Raw genomic sequence first — 21,770 nt, forward strand, 5'->3', positions numbered from 1 at the left:
CCCAGTGAATAGTGTCTTTAGGCCCAAGCAAATAGTAATTTCAAGTTAAACAAGAAAGAAATGATTTGTTTCCCTCCATTATTTTAACTGAATGAAGTCCTAAAATATATCCAAAGTAGCTATTTAACCTTGATTTATAAGTGCCTACATTTAAACATTCTTATTTTTCCAGAAAATTACTGTTTTGCCTCTCACTGCGATGATTTATATTAAAGGAAATGAATCACCAAGCTCAACACGTTTTGACTGTACTAGTGAAAGCTACATAGCCAGAAGAGGAAACTAGATCACAAAACATACAGTGCTCCTGAAAAACAAACTGCAGCCAAATCTGACCTATCAATAGGGGATTTAGTCAGTTTACTTACTCATTATGTCCTGACATGGACACCTAGGGCTTCCCTCCATGCAGAATTACCTGAGATAAGAAGGGTTATTTCATTATTTACACAATGCCCTACCAAAGACGATGTTATTGCCATGGACACATTAGAATTGGAAGCAGTTCAACTATTTCCACTGTAGCAATAAATATTGCCAGACTTAACCTTGCTGTAACTCTAAAGCACACAGTGAGCTTCATCAGCGCTGCACTAACCACCTACACCTGTGATGCGACACAGCACCACCTGAATGAAATCAAATTCATCAGTGTAAAACCCATTTTCAACACTACCACAGCACTAAGTGTCCTCCCCTGTTCTCTCAATAAAGTGTCCCTTCTAGCAATCAGCACAAGAGATACCCTATTCCAAATGTTTCGGTAGGGAGCAAGTACAACAGGGCATGTCTCCAGCTATTTCCTTTCTCTCAGCAGCTCCCCAAAGAGCAGAAAGGCAGATATTACAACCAGCTCATTTTCTCTCACCCTTCTGGCCCATGCTGATGAGGGTAACAAAACCAACCAGTACCATTGAGAAACAAGCACAGGGGTGCACTGGCTGCATGGGCACAAAACCAAGCCAAGGAACAGCTTGGGTGGGTTACTGCCTTCATCTGAGGGAGGCACAAAGCTGCTTCACATGCTAATGCAGTAACATTAAATGTTAACATCTGGACTCATAATAAAAGGTGAGCTGCGCCCCATTTTTGTTCATTACTACCACAAGAATGCTTTTATTAGTAACAAGTGAATAATTTTCCACCTAGAAGAAATCACATGCTTCAGGGCAAAGCATACAGCATGCCCTTCAGGGACCGCGTGGTGTGGTCCTGACAGACACACCAACACCTGAGGGGACTTTGGCCTGTTCTATTTCAGCGGTGGTACCCAAGCCATCACCACCACACAGGAAAGATGATACCCAAGCACCACGCTCACTTTTTCCTGTCAAACACTGCAACTATTAACTACAAGAAAACACCTTTGCAGCAGGTACCCATGGAGCCACCTGGCCAAGGCTTTGCCCTGGGGAAAGGGGTCAGCGTAGGGGTGTGTGTGTGAGATGGAGCCCTCACCTGCACCGCTTCGTGTCGCTGCAGACCAGGCCATGCCCGGGCCGTCCCGGTGGAGGCCCAGTCCTTCTCTCACCGCCCGCTGACAAGGAAAGGGAACCGGGCACGGCTGCTGTTACCGGCGCCCGCCAGGGGGCGACTACAACCCCGGCGCCGCTCCGGCTCGTGGCGGTTGGCGCTCTAGACACGTTCCACAGCCCCGCCCGCTGTGACGCGCTTGCGGCGCGCCGGCGCGGTGCATGCCGGTGCGGTGGCGGGACCATGGCGAGCGATTTCTACCTGCGGTACTACGTGGGGCACAAGGGCAAGTTCGGCCACGAGTTCCTTGAGTTTGAGTTCCGGCCCGACGGTGAGCGGCGGGAGGCACCGGGCGGGCGGGAGGGAGGGAGGGGGGCGGAGGGGCAGGTCTTTCCGCTGCCGGGAGGATGCTGGGCCGGGCCCGGCCGGTACCCGCCTGGCGCTGCCGTGGCGGGGCATTAATGTCCGCACTGTGTTCGGCAGGGAAGCTGCGCTACGCCAACAACAGCAACTACAAGAACGATGTCATGATCCGAAAGGAGGTGAGGAGAGGCGGCCGCCGCCGGGGAAGAGACGTGGGGAACGGGAGAGGGGGTGCGCGCCTCGGCCGGGCCTAGAGCGGGTGTTTTGTGGCCAATCGGCAACGCGAGGCACTTGTGTGGTGCTGTCACTTTGGGTTGAAGGGACCTTCAAGCTTATCCAGTTCCAACTCCCTGCCATGGGCAGGGACACCTTCCACTAGAGCAGCTTGCTCCAAGCCCCATCCAGCCTGGCCTTTGAACGCTGCCAGGTTTGCATGAGTGGAGCAGCCAGGACAGTGCCTGGGTTGGTTTTAGAATCATATAATAGAATCATAGAATAGTTAGGGTTGGAAAAGACCTTAAGATCATCCAGTTCCAACCCCCCTGCCATGGGCAGGGACACCTCACACTAAACCATCTCACCTAAGGCTTCATCCAGCCTGGCCTTGAACACTGCCAGGGATGGAGTATTCACAACCTCCCTGGGCAACCCGTTCCAGTGCCTTAACACCCTTACACTAAAGAACTTCCTCCTTATATCTAATCTAATGGATTTTTATCCATGCTGGGATGTTGTTTCAGGCTTACGTGCATAAGAGCGTGATGGAGGAGCTGAAGAGAATAATCGACGATAGCGAGATCACAAAAGAAGATGATGCTCTGTGGCCTCCTCCTGACAGAGTTGGTCGACAGGTCAGTGTGTGGTGTAGTAATTGCTGCTTTAATTTTTACATGTTGGCTCATTAGAAGTATAGTGGAACTTCATCCTCAAGTCAGTATTGTTTCTAGCCAAGAGGGAAACAAAAGCTATTTTAAAACCCAAGCCATGCCTAAACAGCAGTTTTAATAGGATTTATTTAATTTACCCTATTTATTTTAATTTATTATTTTTCATTTTACTTATTTATCAGTCACAGATCTGGTGCATTCCAGACCTTTGTAATAAAAATGGAAAAGCCATCATCTCAGTACTTACATATTTCTGTAACTAATACCATAAAGCAGTAGTTGCTGTAATCTTTATATATAATCATTCCTATAATCTGTATATTCTTACGATTTTTAGGAGCTTGAAATAGTGATCGGTGATGAGCACATCTCCTTTACTACGTCAAAAATCGGTTCGCTCATTGATGTAAATCAATCCAAGTATGTACCCTGCTTTTTTATGTTGCTGTTCTTATCCTGTAACAGTTTATAATAGAACTTGCTGATTTACTAGGTACTTGTATTTTGTATTGGTCAAAGTACAAATCAGTTCCTGGGATCACAGGTGCTCTGTGTCCCAGCATAATGTACCAAATGCTTTTAGCTGGTGGCACTGCATGCCGTATTTTCACTCACGGAGCAGCTAACCTCACTGGAGGAACCCCTGTTAGATGCATTCAGTCTGAACTGTTGTTGGTCTGTCCATACCAAGGAGTCTGGGAGACCCAAGATGTCTGTATTTCACCTAAGCTGAAAAGATTGGTTATCACAGAATCCCAAGGGTTGGAAGGGGCCTCAAGAGATCATCTAGTCAAACCCCCCCGCAAGAGTAGGGTAACCTAGAGTACATAACACAGGAACTTGTCCAGGCAGGTCTTGAATATTCATCCCCAGTGTGGGAGACTCCACAACCCCCCTGGGCAACCTGTTCCAGTGCTCTGTCACTCTCACAGTAAAGAAGTTCTTCCTGATGTTAACATGGAACCTTCTATGCTCCAGTTTACACCCACTGCCCCTTGTCCTATCACTGGATATCACTGAGAAAAGCCTAGCTCCATCATCTTGACACCCACCCGTTACATATTTGTAAACACTGATGAGGTTACCCCTCAGTCTCCTCCAAGCTGAAGAGACCCAGCTCCTTCAGCCTCTCCTCATAAGGGAGGTGTTCCACTCCCTTAATCATCTTTGTGGCTCTGGTTATCATGGTTTTTAAATCCAAAGTGATGCTGCTACTTACTTTCATGATAAAAATGCTCATTTTGTTAAGACTTGCAAACTTGGAATACACAGTATTTATCAATCGATGCAGAATGCAACAGATTGTTACTATCTCAAATGAAAAATTTCCCTGTAAGTTTTGGGTTTTGTTTTTTAATAGATCAGTTCTATAAACTGCTCTCTTAAAACACCAGTCTAACTTTTATTTTCTTCATCCCTTCTGTTGTGCACTGCAGGGACCCAGAAGGCTTGCGAGTGTTTTACTACCTGGTCCAGGACCTGAAGTGTCTAGTCTTCAGTCTTATTGGACTGCACTTCAAGATTAAGCCAATTTAAATCAATCAAGCTGAAGTTTGTATCGCAGTGTCTGTACGGGGGGTGGGAGGGAGGGATGCCGTTCCTCATATTTTTTGGCTGATGTTTTTATGTATGTTAGATTTTTTTTTTTCTTTTTTTTTTAAGAACTGTCAGTGTTTTAATAAACTGGTGAGGTCTGTATTTTTAATTTATGAGTTCTGGTGAGAAACTGAGTTCATAACATTTCTTTTGTCGTGGTGCATTCAGGATACATTGATTCACTCATCAGACAAAGCTGTATTTTGCTTCTTTATCTATGCAGCAGTAGGAAAATGGAATTAAGCCTGGCTCTGTGAAATGAAACTTCTGCCAGCTGTCAGGATAAACTTTTGTTACTATCCCAAGGAGGATATTCTGTTAGCCAGCTCAAACATGGGAAACAGCTGAAGCCCGGACTGTGCATAACTGGTTATAGCAAAGACGTGTCAATTTTATAACAACCTGCTGCTATGATTAGGTTGCCTAGAGAAGTTAGGGTGCCCAAAGAAGCCGTGGCTGCCCCATTCCTGGCAGTGTTCAAGGTCCGGCTGGATGGGGCTTGGAGCAACCTGGTCTAGTGGAAGGTGCCCCTGGAACCAGATGGGCTTTAAGTTTTCTTCCAACCAACCCATTCTATGATTACCCATCTGCCTTCAGAGAAATAAGACAACAGGCCACCCAGGCATCATCCAGGATCTTCACTTACAAGTTGCAATAATGAAAATGGACATTAAAAGCAATGAATATTCAGTGAAGTTCTAGACTAACGGATCATAGAATAGTTTGGATTGGAAGGGACCTTCAGAGCTCATTTAGTCCAATCCTTCTACAATGAGTAGGGACATATTTATAGAAACGTGGAATAGTTAGGGTTGGGTTGCTTAGAAACACATCCATCCAGGCCTATTGTGCTGAATTAAGAGACTTGGAGGGCCAAGCTTTAAAGCGGTAATGTTTGTAAAGCACTGTAGGAGATCCCAGAGTGCTCCCTTGCTTTCCCCAGTAGCAGACACGGCTCCCTCCCCACATGCCAGCCCCGCCTTCACCCCCCAAGCCAGCCGTACCGCCCGCCCGGCGCCGCTCCGGGAGCCGGTAACAGGCCGCGCCGGAGGGCGCCATCTTGACTGAGGGCAGCTTCGGCTTCCCGTCGGCTTCAGCCCGGCAGAGAGCAGCGGGAGCCGGCCGCCAGCTTGGCTGAGGGCACAAGCGCAACGGGGTGGAGGGGGGGAAAAAAGCCCCAGACCAACTCAAAACACGCAGGAGCAGCTCCGAAACCCGCGGGTGCTCCCGCGAGAGCGGGACGGGGTTGAGGGGGAGCCGTCAGGGCAGTCCTCACAGTGCCGCGGCCCCGTGAGCCCGGTGCCGGGCTCGCTGCGAGGCCATGGGGGTAGGTAGGAGCCGCGGCCGGGCCGAGCCAAGCCGGACCAAGCGGAGCTGGGGCTGACGGGGGTCTCTCCCTGCCTCTTGCCTTGCAGAGGATCGGGCTGCAGTTGCGCGCCACGCTGGAGAACATCACCCGGCTGCGGGCCGAGGGGGAGGACTTCCGATGGTACCTCAAGGTGCGGGGGGCGGCGGCGCCGGGCCTCCGGGAGCGGGGAGGCACCATCCGCTGTGTGAGGAGTGCTGGGAGTGTGCAGCGGGGCCATGGGGTGGAGGCCTGTGGTGTGGCATCACAGCACCCAGCTTAAAGAGTGATGTGGTTGTTGCCCCATAGCGCAAGCAGGCTGCTGCAGCAGCAACGAATGGGATGGACTAAGTATATAGGTAGCATAGAGGGGTTTGTGTTGGAAGAGACCTTAAAGCTCATCTAGTTCCAACCCCCTGCCATGGGCGGGGACACCTACTAGACCAAGTTGCTGATGCAGTACATTCTTTAGGGACTGTAGTGATAGACCAAGGGATAATGGGTTAAAACTTAAACAGGGGAAGTTTAGATTGGACATAAGGAGGAAATTCTTTCCTGTTAGGGTGGTGAGGCACTGGAATGGGTTGTCCAGGGAGGTTGTGAATGCTCCATCCCTGGCAGTGTTCAAGGCCAGGTTGGACAAGGCCTTGGGTGATCTGGTTTAGAGCGAGATGTCCCTGCCCATGGTAGGGGGGTTGGAACTTGATGATCTTAAGGCCCTTTCCAACCCTAACTATTCTATGATTCTATGCGTGGCATTGAGTACTGGAAAGTCTGAAGTTTAAATGTTGTTCAGTGCCTTCATTGGTAATCCATTGGCAGGTTACCCAGGTGAATGGCAAGATGTGCTACTCCGTCTTTCATTTCATGGCTGTCCTTTGTGTTTTCCACCAAAGGGTAGACCCTCTGCAATGGGCATACCTGCCAGGTTGAGTCAGCTCATAAGCCTGTTGGGGTAGACAGACACTGATCCCTGCCTCTGGCTCCTCTCAGCTGGGAAAAAGCAGGGATTGTGAATCTGGAGGGCTCACATCATCTCCTTCAGCCTTTTAATCCCTGATTATTGACAGCTTTAAATCATCTGATTCATTTTTCAGCTGAAATGTGGGAACTGTGGTGAAGTTTCTGAGAAATGGCAGTATCTGCGATTGATGGTACGTTCGCCTGTTGTAACCTGCATCAGAGCAAAAACGAGAAACACAACCTCCCTCTTGCACACAAGGATATCTGCATCAGGCATGTCATGACTTGCACTTTAGATGAAATACAGTGGTTTAATAGCTGTACATATTGAGGAAATGCTGTCATGTTCCATATTAAAAACAGTATTTGGGGATTGTTAATTGAAATATGCCGTTGGGATGGCAGCTGTTGGTGGCAAAAGTATTTACTGCTTTGTAAAAGCCACCTTTCTGTAAAAATACCACAAGCTTTGGATTGGTACCACAATAATGTTGTGCCTGTAGCATATTTCTGACGTGGATGGAAACTTCTGGGGGAACTTGAGGTAATTCAAGGCAATTTAAAGCATGCTAAATTAGCATCTGGAAATTGAAAAGGCAGGATAAATTTTGTCAGTGGTAAAAGAAGGAATATTCTTGGGAATAATCATCCCTTTTGGTTGCATACTACTGAATGGTAAGAATGTATTTTGAGGAATTAACACAACATGCCTTTATTGGACAAGACATTATTCACTGTTTTAAGTCTAGAACAGAGCTATTCTTTGATCATCACAGCTTTCTGAGTTATAGACGTCTAGCCTATAAAGCCTTCTCATTGCAATACTTCTAAAAAGGTAAAGACCACTGTTGTAAAAGCTGCTTTACCTTTGCAGAGGATTCTGCCAGAGTGCAGTTGAAAATGATGTCTCTGTTGTCATGGCTTTAGGACAGTGCTCCCCTGAAAGGAGGCAGAGGAAGCGCCACTATGGTGCAGAAATGCAAGCTGTGCTCCAGGGAGAACTCCATCGGTATGTGCTTAGGAATTTAAGAGGCATCATCCATTTTATGCTTTTTCTCCTAGGTTTGTTTTTTAGTCCCCATGTTTTGTTTGATGCTGTTAGTAAAGAGCACTCAGCAGGGATTTTTTTTCTGGGTACACTGGTGCTTGAGTTCACGACACGAACATACTTGTCATTGTGCACATGAAGGAGACAGCACAGCCTCCTGGTGCCTTCAGGTTTCTGCACGAACAAAACTCATATCCCTAATGTCATTTTATAAAAGCATGCCTTTTTCTTTTTTTTTTTTGCATTAAATCATTACAAATGGTGTAATGTCAGCTCCTCAGGAGAAGTGAGAAAAACTGAATTGCACCTTTTGAGGGCCAACTGCAGGAACTGCTTGGTTACCCTGTTTCTTCTACTGTGTCTACTGAAATTTGTTTGCGAGCAGCAGCTGGTGCTTGGTTTGTGCTGAATAAAGCTGAGGACATAATGCCACTCACTTTTACACTTCTGATTTTTATTTTTTTTTAGATATTTTAAGTCAGACAATCAAGCCTTACAATGTAAGTTTGTTTTCTCTTTTACATAACAAGATAAATAAGCATTAATAATATTTTGAGGTTTTCTTTGTCATCACATTCCTCTTTCAGGAACACAAAAAACTGGTGTTTTCTCCTGACAGAAAATTGTCTCTTGTAGACGCCTGCACACAGGCTCAAGTGTAGAATAATTTGATATCTATCATAAGCAAAATGTAAAATTATGTCACTCAAATGAGAGGTGATCATATGGTGTCCCTGTTAGTTTCCTTCTGAAGGCTTCCTTGTGGCAGACGAAGAAATTTTAGTTAATTGCCACTTACTAAATGAGCCCTAGGGGTTTGCTGTCACTTGGGACATCACAGTTGATAATACTGCCTTTAAAGCAGTTCATTTCCAGACTAATGCTTGCCACTGTCCATTAGACAAAAACTAACAGTATTCTGACTCAATTACAGGCTGAAGACAGTGAGAAATTCAAAACGATAGTGGAGTTTGAATGCCGAGGTCTGGAACCAGTTGATTTTCAACCACAGGTGAGTTCTTATTCCTACAGGTTCTAGAGTATTAAAATACACACTATTTGAAATTGTACTGCTCTTCCTGGAATGTCCTACATTCTCCCCAGTTTCCCATCCCCTCCACAGTTCTTTCTTTGTCATCATTTGTCTTCAGAACCCAACCCACAAGGAGCTAACACTAACAACTCTATTACTCTTTGTGCCAGTAAACTGTAAAATTAAACACACTTTGGAGGCATGTCCAAATTGCCTTACGGGGTGACTCAGCACTGCTGTCATGGATTCATTTGCAAGGTCTTAATTACTCAGGTTGTTGCAAAAGAGAGGCTTTCCCAAAGTGGAATTGCTAGAGTGCACAATTAGAATGCCACATTCAGGACAGTGCCACTTTGCTTCTTGGTATGGTACACGGAGTAAATGAATTCAGGTTGTGAACAGTGTTCAGTATATGGCTTCTAAAAAATCCAGACTTCCTTTGAGATCACCAAAGCCATAGGAAATCAATATTGGCATTTTTCCATTTGAAACTTGGTCAAAGACTGAGGATCTGTGGCAGTTAAGACTCTTGCAAAGCACACCTCAAGCTTGGAGTTGAAGGACTTCTTCAGGGCCACGCCAGACTTCAGTGATCCATTTGCTCATGCATGGTCATGCTGGATGCAAGTTAATGCCACACTATATTTAACCTATTATTCCAGTCGGATTAGGTGTAAATAGACTGACAAATATAAACCTATCCTACCCTTCCCTCAGACTGTGACACTGTGCTAAGAAATAGACCAGAAAAGCTGATCCTACAATGAATTCAGTATAAATAAATCCCCACTGCAGTGTGCTGCAAGAAGTCTTTATCTATATGTCTATCTGTCTTTATCTATCTATACAAATGAAGTCCATCTTTTTGAGGAACAGAATGGTTATTAGTTTATTCCTGTGGAAAGCTTTGCAGGCAAACTTTGAAACTTGCACTTCCAAGGTAAAATCTATGGGAAGATCACAAAATATAGGAGATGCTTATAGCTTGCATCCTAGCTGTGAGTTTTCTGTGCTGAACAAAGATTTCACAGATGTAACAAAGCTTTTAATATTCTCAAAGTTTGGCCTGTGCACTCTGTTGGAGAGGACACTTGAATCCCTGAGTGCATATTTCAGTGAATTTTCTGATCCCTAATGAGTAAATATATCAGACTTCTGCAGCTCCAAACAATTCTGTAAGCTGCTTTATATTTGACATGATCCAAGTCAGCCTGGCATCATCTCCACAGTCTGGATCTGGCTTTTGATCAGTACCAAACATAGCATATGGCCAGAAAATACAGCATTACTCTACTTTTTGGGGTTGTTTTTTTATAGACATAATAGCACCATACCCTGAAGTCAATTTAGAGCAGTTCAATGCTTGCCTCTCTTATTTAAATTATAGTTGTTTTCTCAAATCATTTGAGTCTGAAAAAGTATCCTTGATTCTCTGCTATAAAACCTCTTTTCCTACCTAGTAACAGCAACAAATTCAAACTAGGTACTTGTGTGTTCTAGTAATGGGCAAGGGCAGTTTTCTCCCTCCAATTCTCATTCTTGTTTAATGGGCTTAGGTAGACACATCTACTGCATATCTGATACATAATGTTTTACTTAAGGATAGTTCAGCTCCTTCTTGTCTTTGTGCCTCAAGTGAATGCTTCAATTAAAAATGGAGGGTTCTTTATAAAATTTCTCTTAAACCTTCTAAAGCTTCTTTGCTTTGTGACACAACCAATAGTTTCATTGGTAACAGAACTGCGACAGTTCAATGTGTGGTAAAGTCAACAGGCATTTTTGCTTCTTTGGTGTGTGTGTTTATGCTTTAGCTGTTGGTTCTTTGCCAGACAAGCCATTGCATGTCCCAGCTCCCATCTGCAGAGATTAGAGTCTCTGCTCTGACGCCAGAGCTGTAAAGAATACAAGTCCCACTGAGTGTCTGGTACAGAAGCCTGTAATTCCAGTCACATGGCTTCTCATTCCTTGGAGGGCTGGTGCGTATCTCCAGGTGGCAAAGGAAGGGCTTCTTTTATTTTGCTATTGTTTGTTCTATACTGCAGGTCTGCATTTTTGTCCCATGATCTTCCTCTAACAGCAGTTCCCTTGAGAAGGGCTTCTGACAGTTACAGAAAGGACACATACACACTGTGCCTTGCAGGTAGCTCTCCTGTTAGTCTTGCTGCACTCCATGATTTTTTTAACTCCCAAGTGCTTAATCTTTCATTCAAATCCCAAAATATTTAAAAATCATGTGGCTTGCTTCACACATTCTTGCACAGTTAAATGTCCGCCGGACGGGCACTAATGGGGATTTCTTTATCAGAAATGCAAGTGTAGGTCCCTTGCAGAAAACCAGGAAGAAGCTGCCTTTACTTTTTAGCCACTGCTGAATAAAACCCTTCAGTTAGAAATAGCAATGTAAGAAACCTTCCTGGATGCTACACAGGTGGCTGGGATTTGTAAATACTTTTAAAACTAACAAAACTTCATTTACAGCTTGGTAACTGAACCCTAAACTGAGAGAGCTATTCCTACAGAAGGTAAATCAGAACACCTCATTCTTGTGCTATACCCCCCTGATAGGCTGTTTCCTTCTAGTACTAGCCTTTCCTTCAACCCTTTAAAAACAGCAACAGTAACAACAGTGAAGAACTCTTCCCTTGGAAATGATTGGGTGTATTTATCTGTTAACTTATTCAGCTGATCCTCCTCTTGCTAGTCACTTTTGTGCCGAAATCCAATACAAGCTGCTCCTTCTCTAGTGTGTGATTCTGACAGTATTTAAGGCAAAACTATTAACTCCCTTCCACATTTTCTTTCTATTGTTTTCTTGCAGTGTAAGTTTCTTATGAAGCTATTTTGTACATAATGTGTACAGATTCTGAACACAAAGCTATAAGTACCTGGACGCTGCTATATAAGCTTAGAAACTCAGATTTAACATTATTTGGAATACCTGGAAATACCTTTTTTAGGAGGAAAGCTTGTTCCTCAACTGTGGTTGCTTAGATTGAATTTTCTCAATTCACAAGCAGGATCACAACCTTAAACAGGAAAGAGTTTGACCATTTTTTCTACCTAATTTAAAAGAAATACAAGAAAAGTTTGTGCTGAGTTACTTTGTTTAAACAGTGCTCGTATGTATTATTTTCTTGGTTCAACTTGTTCTTAACTTACTGTCAATGCGTCTGCAGGCAGGGTTTGCTGCTGAAGGTGCAGAATCTGGCACACCTTTCAATGACATCAACTTGCTAGAAAAGGTATGTTGTCTTTGTTTCATTAGTAAATCTAATTACCCAGCTTTCTTTCCCTAAGTCATTAGTCATACCCTGCACATGCAAGAGACTAGTTTTGCTCTTTCATGTAGGCATAGAAAGGTCATATCCGGGCAGAAAAACTAAATCAACTATGAACCAGCATTACTGAAGGTGTCATTTTAGAAGTACTAATTTGATAGCAGAGCAGATGACAGGTAGAAATACAACTTTTAAGTCGCTTGGGAATTTCAGAGAGCAAATACCTGGAATTGGAAACACCTGAACGGCTGGGATTATTCAGTGTGATGAACTGATTTTTGTAGGAAGATGCCTGCACTTCTTCCTGTGCACAGAGATATTAAAAAAGTAATATAAAGACACTGTCCTTCAAAGCTCAGGATAATGACTCCGGCATTGCAAATCTTCCTTGGCTGTGAGCAGGAATCTCAAGGTCAAATCTCTTCCCTGGTATCCTACTTGGCAGGGATCTGCTTGTCTGCTTACCCGCCTGACTGGGGTATTGTAAATGATAGATAATCCTTTCGTCTGCCATGGTTGCTGTCATGTCCACTAAGGGCTGTGGACTACACATGAAAAAGAAAAAAGTAATTGTTAAAACCACTGAGACTGAAGCTCATTTAATTTCAGGTCAGTGCTCCAGGTTCTCTCAGGTTTCAGAACTTAGTTTAGTCACTGCACAGTGCTTTTGACAAATCTAAGACCCAAATTTTGAGTGAGGTTTAGTTTCAGTTTGATTTTCACTCTGTTTTAGACACAACTGCATTCTATTCTCTGCGAATAATACTATGAAATCTTTCTTATAGGATTGGAATGACTATGATGAGAAGACAAAGGAATCTGTTGGGATCTATGAAGTTACCCATAAATTTGTAAAATGCTGAAGCTCATACCCCAATAAATCCTGACATGCTTATTGATGAGGGAGCTTTAACCATTTGAGATGCAATTTCCTTGCAGTTACTTTTCACATGGCTGTACTTCAGGAATGGAAACCTAAGTTGTACATCCTGTCCCCAGCATGCCCCAATAAAATATTTTCCACAGAGCACATTAAGACGGCCTCAGTACAAACTGAAAATAGTATATATGCTTGACGGAACTATGCCATTTTGCTAATGGGGAATATATATGGTTTTGGGGAATATATATGGTTGTGGTGTACTGGAACTTAGCTACTCTATCAACAGTAACTACTTAAGACAAATTAGTTTTTGAAGTACCCATATATGAGTCTAATACAAGCAAATAAGGCCTTTTAATCCCCAACTCCTATCATAAGGAAATAGCTGAGTATTAGTAAAGGGACTGTGTTAACTGTTGAAGGGAAAAGATACATCTTTAGGAGCTTTCTGTCACTTCAAGACACTGAAGTAAATTTACTGAGAACTGCTATTGGCATTTACACATAGCTGTTACAGTCTTCTGAAAATCAAGCTATCTGAGTATGTTATTAAGTAAACCTCACTCATTTCTAGTTGAAGACAGACTTTTGACTTCTTGGCAAACACTCTCACAATCTTGCCAGCTGCTCTCATGTTTAAACAACAAACAAACACAACAACAACAATAAAAAGCCAAAATCACCTTTAGTGAATTTAATTCAAAGACTTTTGGTCTGATTATTGTTTCCTGATACTTTATTTCCTTCATCCTCCCAAATGATCTCCTTCCTTTCTTCGTTTAAATGAGCAGCACATTAAAAGCTGCAAAAAGCCCTGAGTAGGAAAAGTTTATGAGACTTCAGGTTTCTAATATTTAAAGCATGCCTCTCCCCTTCCTAGCACTTGCAGTTCATACTTCCAAGATACAGTATTGCTTACACTGATTGGGATAAAGAAACACTGGCAGACACTGGAGAACCTGGAAGCTGAGGTATGTGAAGAAAGTAAAGGCAAATGGGTTTCTGAGTGAACCTGATTTGTCACATCCGACCAACATGCTCAGACTTTTATGTTCTGCTAATATACTTGGTTCTCCAGGACACAGTGGGCTGTGCTGAAAGGCATGAGCTGTGTTAGTTTTACACAGTACTGCAGAAACAAGTGTTACTGTGCTGTTCAGATCCAGAGAGTCATCTTCCCAGAAGAGTCAAGAGGGTTTAAAAGGCAGAAGAGTTCAAGTTACACCATAATGAATTTTGCACAAAAAGGGGTATAATTTGTGTACCTCTGGCTTCCTGACTGGTGAAGACCCCTTCCCCCCTTGCTATCACCCACTTTGTAGCTGGCAGAGTCCCTGTTGTGAACAGCACATGAGGAACTTGTCTGCATCTGTTTCATCTCACATTCACAGCATCACTAAGTTTTACTGATGTCTACGCTCAAGCTCTCCTGTCAAGCCTTAGGCTTTAGAATATCTGCAACAAGACTGCCCAAATGAATTGAAAATGTAGCTCTAGGCACTAAGACTCTAGCATTTACTACAATAAGTAACATCAAAAGTTCTAGCTGACAGAACAAGGAGGAAACAGGAGATCATTCTGTTGAGATTACTCTTCCACAGTAAGAGGATGTTTGGAAAGAGATAATCCCAAAAGATAAAATTCAGTGATTCTTTTTTAAGACCCAGGACCACGGGTTTACATAGCAAAAGAACAGCAGATCATTGGAGAGACCCTTTGGAAGGGGAGAGCCAACACTACAGAATGCTTTCAGCAGCATTCTTTTCAACCTCTGTAAGAAACATGAGCTATCAATAAAGGGACTACCCATACTGTCTTAATTTTGATCTGGCAATAAAAGAACTTTGTGGTTATTAACAGATAGCTTTATTACAATAGTCTTTTCCATTCAATTTAACAACACAGTTGGTGATTGCAGGTTACTTAAAGCTTCCCACTTCATTTTTTTGTTTCTCAAAAAACTGCTACAATGGAAAAGCTTCAAGCAGTTGAGGCACAATCAGTTCTGATTCAAGTTTAAAGAGAAAGTGTGACCATTAGTAAGCAAGTTTACTGCAAGAGTGCCAATGCAACCACTCCTTCACATTTCAAATTATTGCTTTTTTACTTATTAAACAGTTTAAGAGTGGTATCACAGTACTATAGTCCTCCTGAACACTCATGGAACACGTGTGCCATGTTCAGAAACTCAAGTAACAATGCTTTTTATTTTAAATAAAGTGTTCTGAGAGCACGTGGATCTGTTGGAACAGCCGATGTGTTACTTAATCTTGACATTGTGAATGGTTCTATTTCCTCAAACACGCATTCAAAGGCTGCATTTGATTTCTTTAAAATAGATACAAATTTCCTATGAACCTAACAGTATTCAAGTCCAGTGAAGATAAATGAAGCCAATTAAGCTGGGCAGCCTCAGCCACGCTGAATAGTGATTAGTTTGCCCATTAGACACAGGCTGCATTTTGTACTGCAAATGTTGTGTTCCAACGTTTTTATGTCTTAACTACCAATTTTCTTGCCCTTTAAAACATTAAAGATATCTTCTAGTGACTTGTGTATACACTGAAGGTATTCTTTACCATTCCTAGCTGGGTAAGAGGAAACATTACAACCTACCCAATCATCATGTACCTGGTATCCTACTCCAAAGCCATCAGACACCACTGGACCAAAGCCTCCTAATTGCACAGATGGGCTAACCAGTGTGCTTGTAGAAATGATGTTGTGATTAATCCGAGCATAGGCTTGGTCTTGATAAAAATCAGGCAGTGCAATACCCTTGGATAAGGCTAAATGGCGCAGCACAAACAGATGTCGGTCAAATCCCTGACCTGTTAAAATAAAATAACAAGTGTTAGAGAGATGACTAATTTTTACAGGAATAAACTTGCTCATTTTGACATCATGCTGGTTCTCAGCCACAAAAGAGGAGCTCTACAGATGTGGGGTTTACAGAACCAAGACAGTCTGCACTTTCAAGGCACATATCCTAGGGAATAAGGGTTTGCTGGTTTACTCCTAGCCTCAAGCTGGAATCATGATGGTAAACAAAAGTGCAATGTTAACAGACAGTATTAATAATATATTACATGCTTTGATTAACTATTTGTCTGAACACACCAAGTTGTTTAAAACAGAGAAAGGCTTTCCTAAATTTTATGGATCTAAAGAGGATCTTGTGAGATCAAAATAATATGAATTTCAGACTCTCTGGGGTAATGTTAAACAGTCCATTTTACTGAAGTAAGACACCAAGTTATGCTTCTGGGAAGCACAGTTAGAAAGAAAGCATTTAGAAAAATACCAGTAGTACAGCCAAAGAATCAATTTGATTTGGAGTTGATAAAGCCTTTATTCCCTGCAGGGGTAAGAGAGCAACTCCTCAGACATAAAGCCAAAGTTCTTTGTTTCCCTGGGGAGCACAACACACACCAAGTATTTATCAAATCTTTAAATAGCCCAGTTGCTCTGAGGACAAAAAAGTGTAAGAAATACCCAATACACCGGCAGTGAAGTGGGCAGCACAGAGGTATTCTCCATCAAGAGGACGATATTGTTTTGTCAAGTTTACATTAGACCTCCATCAAAATTATTTAGCTGTGCAGTAAATGTTCACAGCAACCTTAACAGACATTTTAAAGCAAAAGCAAAAGTGTCTGATATATTCTTACTTACCCATGGCAGCTTCTTTTGTCAAACGGCCATGGTATTTCGAGCACTCCACTATCAAGTTCTGAAGCTCTTCTGTGCTGTGTTTGGATACTTCCCTGACAAAAGCTTCTGAACACTTCTTCGTATGGATAGAGGCAGGACGTATAGTTTCTGTACGACCATGTTTGAAAGCTGCAGTACTACAGGACTCGTATGTAGGAACAGTCTGATCATACTGTCTAAGGAAAGCCATCTGGAAGGCGAGCTGAGCAACAGCATCTGGGCTTACCTTCTTCTGCTTCAGAATCTCCTTGCCCCCTTCATTGAACTGAATCAGATTAAGAGACAATGTTCCTACAGTGGCATCAAATTTCTCTTTGGCTTTGGTAATTCCTGCTTTTAAGGCATCATTCAGCTTAAAGTCAAGTTTACGCACTGCTCTAGAAGAGTCTACTGAAGCAGGCTGGGACTGGGGGCTAACGGCTGGTGCCTTGGTGCTGTCTTTAAAAACCTCATTCTGGAACCTGAGCACAGCCACACCATCTCCCCAGGAATGCTCAAAATTAACTGCTGCAGTGCCATCCTTAGCTATGATGAGAGTGAAAGATTTATCATACCAGCGGTTAGCACCATCTCCATGCAACATAGTGTGCGACAAGTGCACGAAGTCTTTAATAGGAAAATCATCTAAACTTAAACAAAACACAGCAGAGTCTACTTTTTGAAGAGCTTCTTCATTGCCATTATCCAGTAGATTCTTTCTCAGCAATGCCCATGTGTCTCTGTTTTCACTGGTGAGGTAGCCAAGAGGGAAGGCCGGGGCTGGACTGTTGTCACTAAGGATGTATTTCAAGTGTGCTTGTATTTCTGAAGGTTTCAGCATATTGCCATCTCTATCAAGAACATCAAATATATAAAAGTTTCCATTTCTCAGTACTAGTAAATGTTTTGCCTTTTCATCTGTATAAAGCTCATCTCTGTCGGGCTTAGGCAGCCGCGTGGAGTTGAAAAGCCTGAAGTACTGAGACATATCTAGGGGGTATGCATTGACCATGTAGGCACCAAACCAAGAAACTGAAGGAGGCACAAATCGGATAATGCTTTTGAAGAGCTGAGTGTCACTTTTTTCTGGATTGAGGTGAAAAACCTCTGGTTCCAGATAACCAGCCCTGAAGGTCTTCATAAACCGTATAGCAGAAACAGTCATGTTCGTAGCTCGTATGAGCTGATCGTTATATTCAGATTTTGGATCAGGATTAAAAGACATAAACGGATTAAAATTCAAAACAACAGATTCACGTGCTTTTAGGTACATGTCAAACCAGGGACCTGAAAATGGAGAGTTGAGAAATAGGTCAGAACATAAAAGCAGCTTACTGAGTCGAACAGAGGTTCATGTAGTCAACATCCTGCCTCCAACAGTGATCCGGAATACCCATCTACTAAAGTGCACAGAAACAGACACATGTAGTAATTCCCCCAAGGATTCTCCCAACCTCCAATTATGAAGAAAGGCGCTGTTTGGCTAATTGTAAGGATACTGTATTTGGAGTAGTATGTATCAAGAGTGCAAATGTCATCACCAGCAAGGGACAATTTGTTTTCTATATGGCTCCATGATAAACTACAACTCCCATGACATACAACGCAGCTTCCAGCACTGTATGTTGGTGAACATCTCACATTTGGACTGGAACATGTCTTTACTTACTCTCAAGCTATTAATTTCTGCTACTCTGGCACTGAGGGCATGCTTCTCTTTAGAACCACCTTTACTTCTGATCCAGTGTTTCCCTCATTCCTGGCAGCATTCCTCCACCTGCATTTGCTTTCTTGCATTTCCACCTCCTTCCTCTTTCTATCTACTAAAATGATGAGCACAGGGCAGAACTCTTGACACTGATGCATTACCATCAGTCTCTGAAGCTCGCAACGAGACAAGGTTAGAGGGGACCTCACAGTTATTCTTCCAGGCCCAGAACATTATTTGAAAAGTGGAATTACAATTGATACCCACAGGTCTTTTAGTCTGTCAGCATATTCAGAGGCATGACTGTGACCCAAAAGGTTCTGTGCTTACAAGCACCAACAGAATCAATCATAGCTCTAAAAAGTAGTCACGTCTTTACACCTGCCTATGAGTAAACAAAAATCCAGAGGGCAAAGGGAGAGAAAGGATTTTTAAAGTAGGCTGTATTTCATCATCATTAACAAGCTCAAATTCAACAAGCTCTGCTATTGCACACTGAATGCAGGCACAGGAAGCAAGTGCACACCAACTTCATCTCAAGGCAGCTCATGTGTTAAAAACTATTATTCCAAGCATGGATCAGTTGCAGGTAGAACCTTCTAGCTGAACTGTAAGAAGGGCAACAGGAACTTAGGTGTCTAAGTTACAATTTTAATTTCAGGTCCTCACAAGGGAATAGCTAGCATTCATCTACAGCTTTACAACCACCCACATCTGTCATCACCACATAACCTTTAACCTTGGACTTGAAAGTCCAGGGCGAAGGCAACTATACATACTTTCAGAAAACAGTTTCAAAGTGGAACAGGTCTTTTATGAGGCTTTACTATGAGTAATAACTACACAAAAAGGAAGGCAAATATCCCACGGTTCATGGACAAAAAGCAGCATGCTGGTCAGCACTAACATAAAGCTACCAGTTAAAGCCCTGGATGGTGTTCAAAGTGAATGGAAAGTAAAAGACAACAAACAAAACAGCAGCTTTTACGAAATTATCTGGTATTTTCTACAGAATTTAAGGCAGCTAACACCCTTACAGGCAGCCCCAACAGACAGCAAGGTTAGAAGTGCATTCGCTGGGCAACATGCAGAGTTGTACTTCCATGGGTATTTGAATATCCCCACCTCTATTGCTATCCATCCAATACTTCCCTAAGCAGACACCTGTATTTGGAAGTTTATGGATATAATAATATGGAAAAATAATTTAAAAAACAACACCTATATGCTCTCCCTCTTTTTTTGTTATTTTTTATGCTCATTTTCCTCTTTCTGTCACTCCTTTTCTTCTACTCTTTAAAAGAATACAGTTTTGTAGTTCAGGAAGGGGTTTAAGCCCAGAGGACTGACCGCTTCAACCTCCAAAAGGTTAGTTGTTTTCTCTTACCCTCCTCCCCTCAGAGCTCAGCCTTCTTGCTAAATAGCTTGCCAGTATTTGAAAATGATTGCTTTAGTCTCCTTCAGAGAATTACAAGTTAAGCTCCTCTATTAGCATAAACAGAAATAGATGTTTCATCACTGAAACACTGATGAAAAACCTATAAACTCAAATTTAAATACAGTAACTCATGAAAAAATACCTCTCCTCCAGTATTCATGTATCAAGAACTCTAATACATACAAGTTACCATTTTTCCTTCCATCACAGACTCAGAATTTGCTCAAATACAGTCACAGTATTCAGAGCATGTTACTCCACACTTATGCAGTACAGAACTTAAGTTTGTAGCATTATGAGCTGTTGTCAAACATTACAATCTACAGACTCCAACGTACCTGTGATGTAACTAGTGTGCTTGTTCTGACTGTCTTGAGCAACCAGTTGCTCATGCAGCTCTCTTCCAATTCCCTTTTCAAACTGATGAGCAAGTTCTTCAGTTTTCCTACAGTAATCAGTAAAAGAGTCGGAATGCTGTCACAAGCCACATTTATTTGTAACACCTGGTTTTGAAGCAGCACATGTCACTGCAGTATGTGTATCCTGTTTGTCCATACCTGAATTGGTCATCATTTAAAAGTGGTTTCTGGGCATTCAGGTATCTTCTAATTGTGTCTTCTAGTTTGGGAACCGGCAGTCTGAAGGAAGGGGAACAGACACACACTTCATGAACAGTGGTACTAATGAAGCCCGAGTTTCTTACACAGTTATTTCTTTTTGCCTCCCCTCTTCCCACCCTTCCTTAAGCGCTGTATTATCCAAATGACTCAAGTTTCTTGTGGAAGAAGAGAAGAAAGGGAATAGATGAACATAGGTCATCACAGCATAAAGTTCTTGGAAAAGAAGGTAGAAAACCAACCGAAGTGTAACAAAGGTACTGAAGTGAAGGGTGTTGATACTTTACAGGGAATACAGTAACACAACCCGTTACAAAAGAGAAGCAGCTATATAGAAAGAAGGGTTAGTTTGGTAGTTCCCCCTGCCATTTGGTCTTCGCCTTCCCTTTCCTCCTGCTTTACTGCAAATGCCCTCATCAGTATGTTTGTAACCTTCCTCTCAGCCTAAACACGAAAACACTCTTCTTACTGTAAAATAATCCTACAGCACTCACAGAGGTTACTCTGCAACCCGAAAAGACGTTTCAGTAGTGAGCTTACAGTCATATTTAGGCTTTAACACATAAAGTCATTCCTCTCCGCTGTACCTTACGAAGGGCACATACGAGAAGCAAGCAGCACGAACGCGGCTCTGCACACACGCCAGGACGAGACTTCTCTCCCCTCTTCACAACGGACTCCCGCCCAAGGCCACCAACCGCCTTCCCGGAGCCCGTCCCGCCGCCTGGCCTCAGCAGCCGCCCGGGGCTGGCAGTGCCACTCGCCTCCCGGAGGTCGCTCGCTGGGGACCGCACCCCGTGTCCCACCCAGCGGCGCCTCGGCAGGCCGCTGGACGGGCGGTCCCGGAGGGTAAGGGGCCTGGCGGAGAGCAGCGGCCGCCGTACCTGGGCAGGCTCTTTTGGTAGTGCATGGTGGGCACGATGCTTCGGTGCAGGTACTCGGCAGCGCCCGCGCTGCTGTAGCCTCGCCGCCAGCGCAATGCCGCCGCCCGCCGCGGCACCAGCTGCCGCGCCGCCATGACACCGGTCAGGCCCGTGAGGCGCCGTCCGCGCCGCCGCCCTTTCTGCCGTCCCGGGGCCGGAGGAGCGGCTGCTGCGACCCTGGCCGGCTCCCGGTAACGCCGCTGAACCCCTGCGGGCGCGGCGGAGCGCCCGGCCTCATCCGGGGTGAACTCACAACGCCCCGCGGCGGGCCGGAGGCCGCAGCTGGGCAGCTCCCGGCGCCTTCGCACCCGCGCATGGTAGTAACGGGGGTTTCTGCACCGGAACCCGGCCGGCCGCGGGGCAGGCCCCGCGGACCGGGCAGGTCGGACCAGACAGGCCCTCTCCGGGTTGGGAAAGGCCCAGCTGAGGGTCGCAGCTGCACCAGCAACAGCGGGCGTGGAGGTGGACGTGATGTCATGAAGCACATTTAAACTGTTACTGCATTCGTGAGGTGTATTCGAT

The 21,770-nt window shown here is 43.8% G+C and overlaps 3 protein-coding genes across 3 annotated transcripts; 2 read left to right on the forward strand and 1 right to left on the reverse strand.

The window, feature by feature from the left end:
- The first annotated feature begins 1,648 nt into the window (after positions 1-1,648).
- On the forward strand, positions 1,649-4,302 carry MAGOH (mago homolog, exon junction complex subunit). Its single transcript, XM_061344723.1, has 5 exons — positions 1,649-1,804; positions 1,957-2,015; positions 2,577-2,687; positions 3,061-3,143; positions 4,160-4,302. Exons 1-5 carry the CDS (start codon positions 1,717-1,719, stop codon positions 4,257-4,259), a joined length of 441 nt encoding a protein of 146 aa, XP_061200707.1. The 5' UTR covers positions 1,649-1,716; the 3' UTR covers positions 4,260-4,302.
- A 1,168-nt stretch (positions 4,303-5,470) lies between these two features.
- Positions 5,471-13,013, forward strand: CZIB (CXXC motif containing zinc binding protein). The gene is made up of 8 exons (XM_061344791.1): positions 5,471-5,646; positions 5,735-5,818; positions 6,762-6,818; positions 7,555-7,636; positions 8,144-8,175; positions 8,610-8,687; positions 11,885-11,950; positions 12,772-13,013. The coding sequence occupies exons 1-8, from the start codon at positions 5,641-5,643 to the stop codon at positions 12,847-12,849; spliced, it is 483 nt and encodes a 160-aa protein (XP_061200775.1). The 5' UTR covers positions 5,471-5,640; the 3' UTR covers positions 12,850-13,013.
- A 525-nt stretch (positions 13,014-13,538) lies between these two features.
- On the reverse strand, positions 13,539-21,553 carry CPT2 (carnitine palmitoyltransferase 2). Its single transcript, XM_061344790.1, has 5 exons — positions 21,210-21,553; positions 20,266-20,346; positions 20,047-20,153; positions 16,545-17,849; positions 13,539-15,700 (listed from the first exon to the last, which is right to left on the reverse strand). The coding sequence occupies exons 1-5, from the start codon at positions 21,341-21,343 to the stop codon at positions 15,369-15,371; spliced, it is 1,959 nt and encodes a 652-aa protein (XP_061200774.1). The 5' UTR covers positions 21,344-21,553; the 3' UTR covers positions 13,539-15,368.
- Between the last annotated feature and the right edge of the window lie 217 nt (positions 21,554-21,770).

The sequence above is a fragment of the Neopsephotus bourkii genome, unplaced genomic scaffold (genome assembly GCF_033783945.1).
Source record: "Neopsephotus bourkii isolate Nb327-2 ecotype Australia unplaced genomic scaffold, CSIRO-AGI_Nbou_v1 NB_234, whole genome shotgun sequence".
Classification (NCBI taxonomy): domain Eukaryota; kingdom Metazoa; phylum Chordata; class Aves; order Psittaciformes; family Psittacidae; genus Neopsephotus; species Neopsephotus bourkii.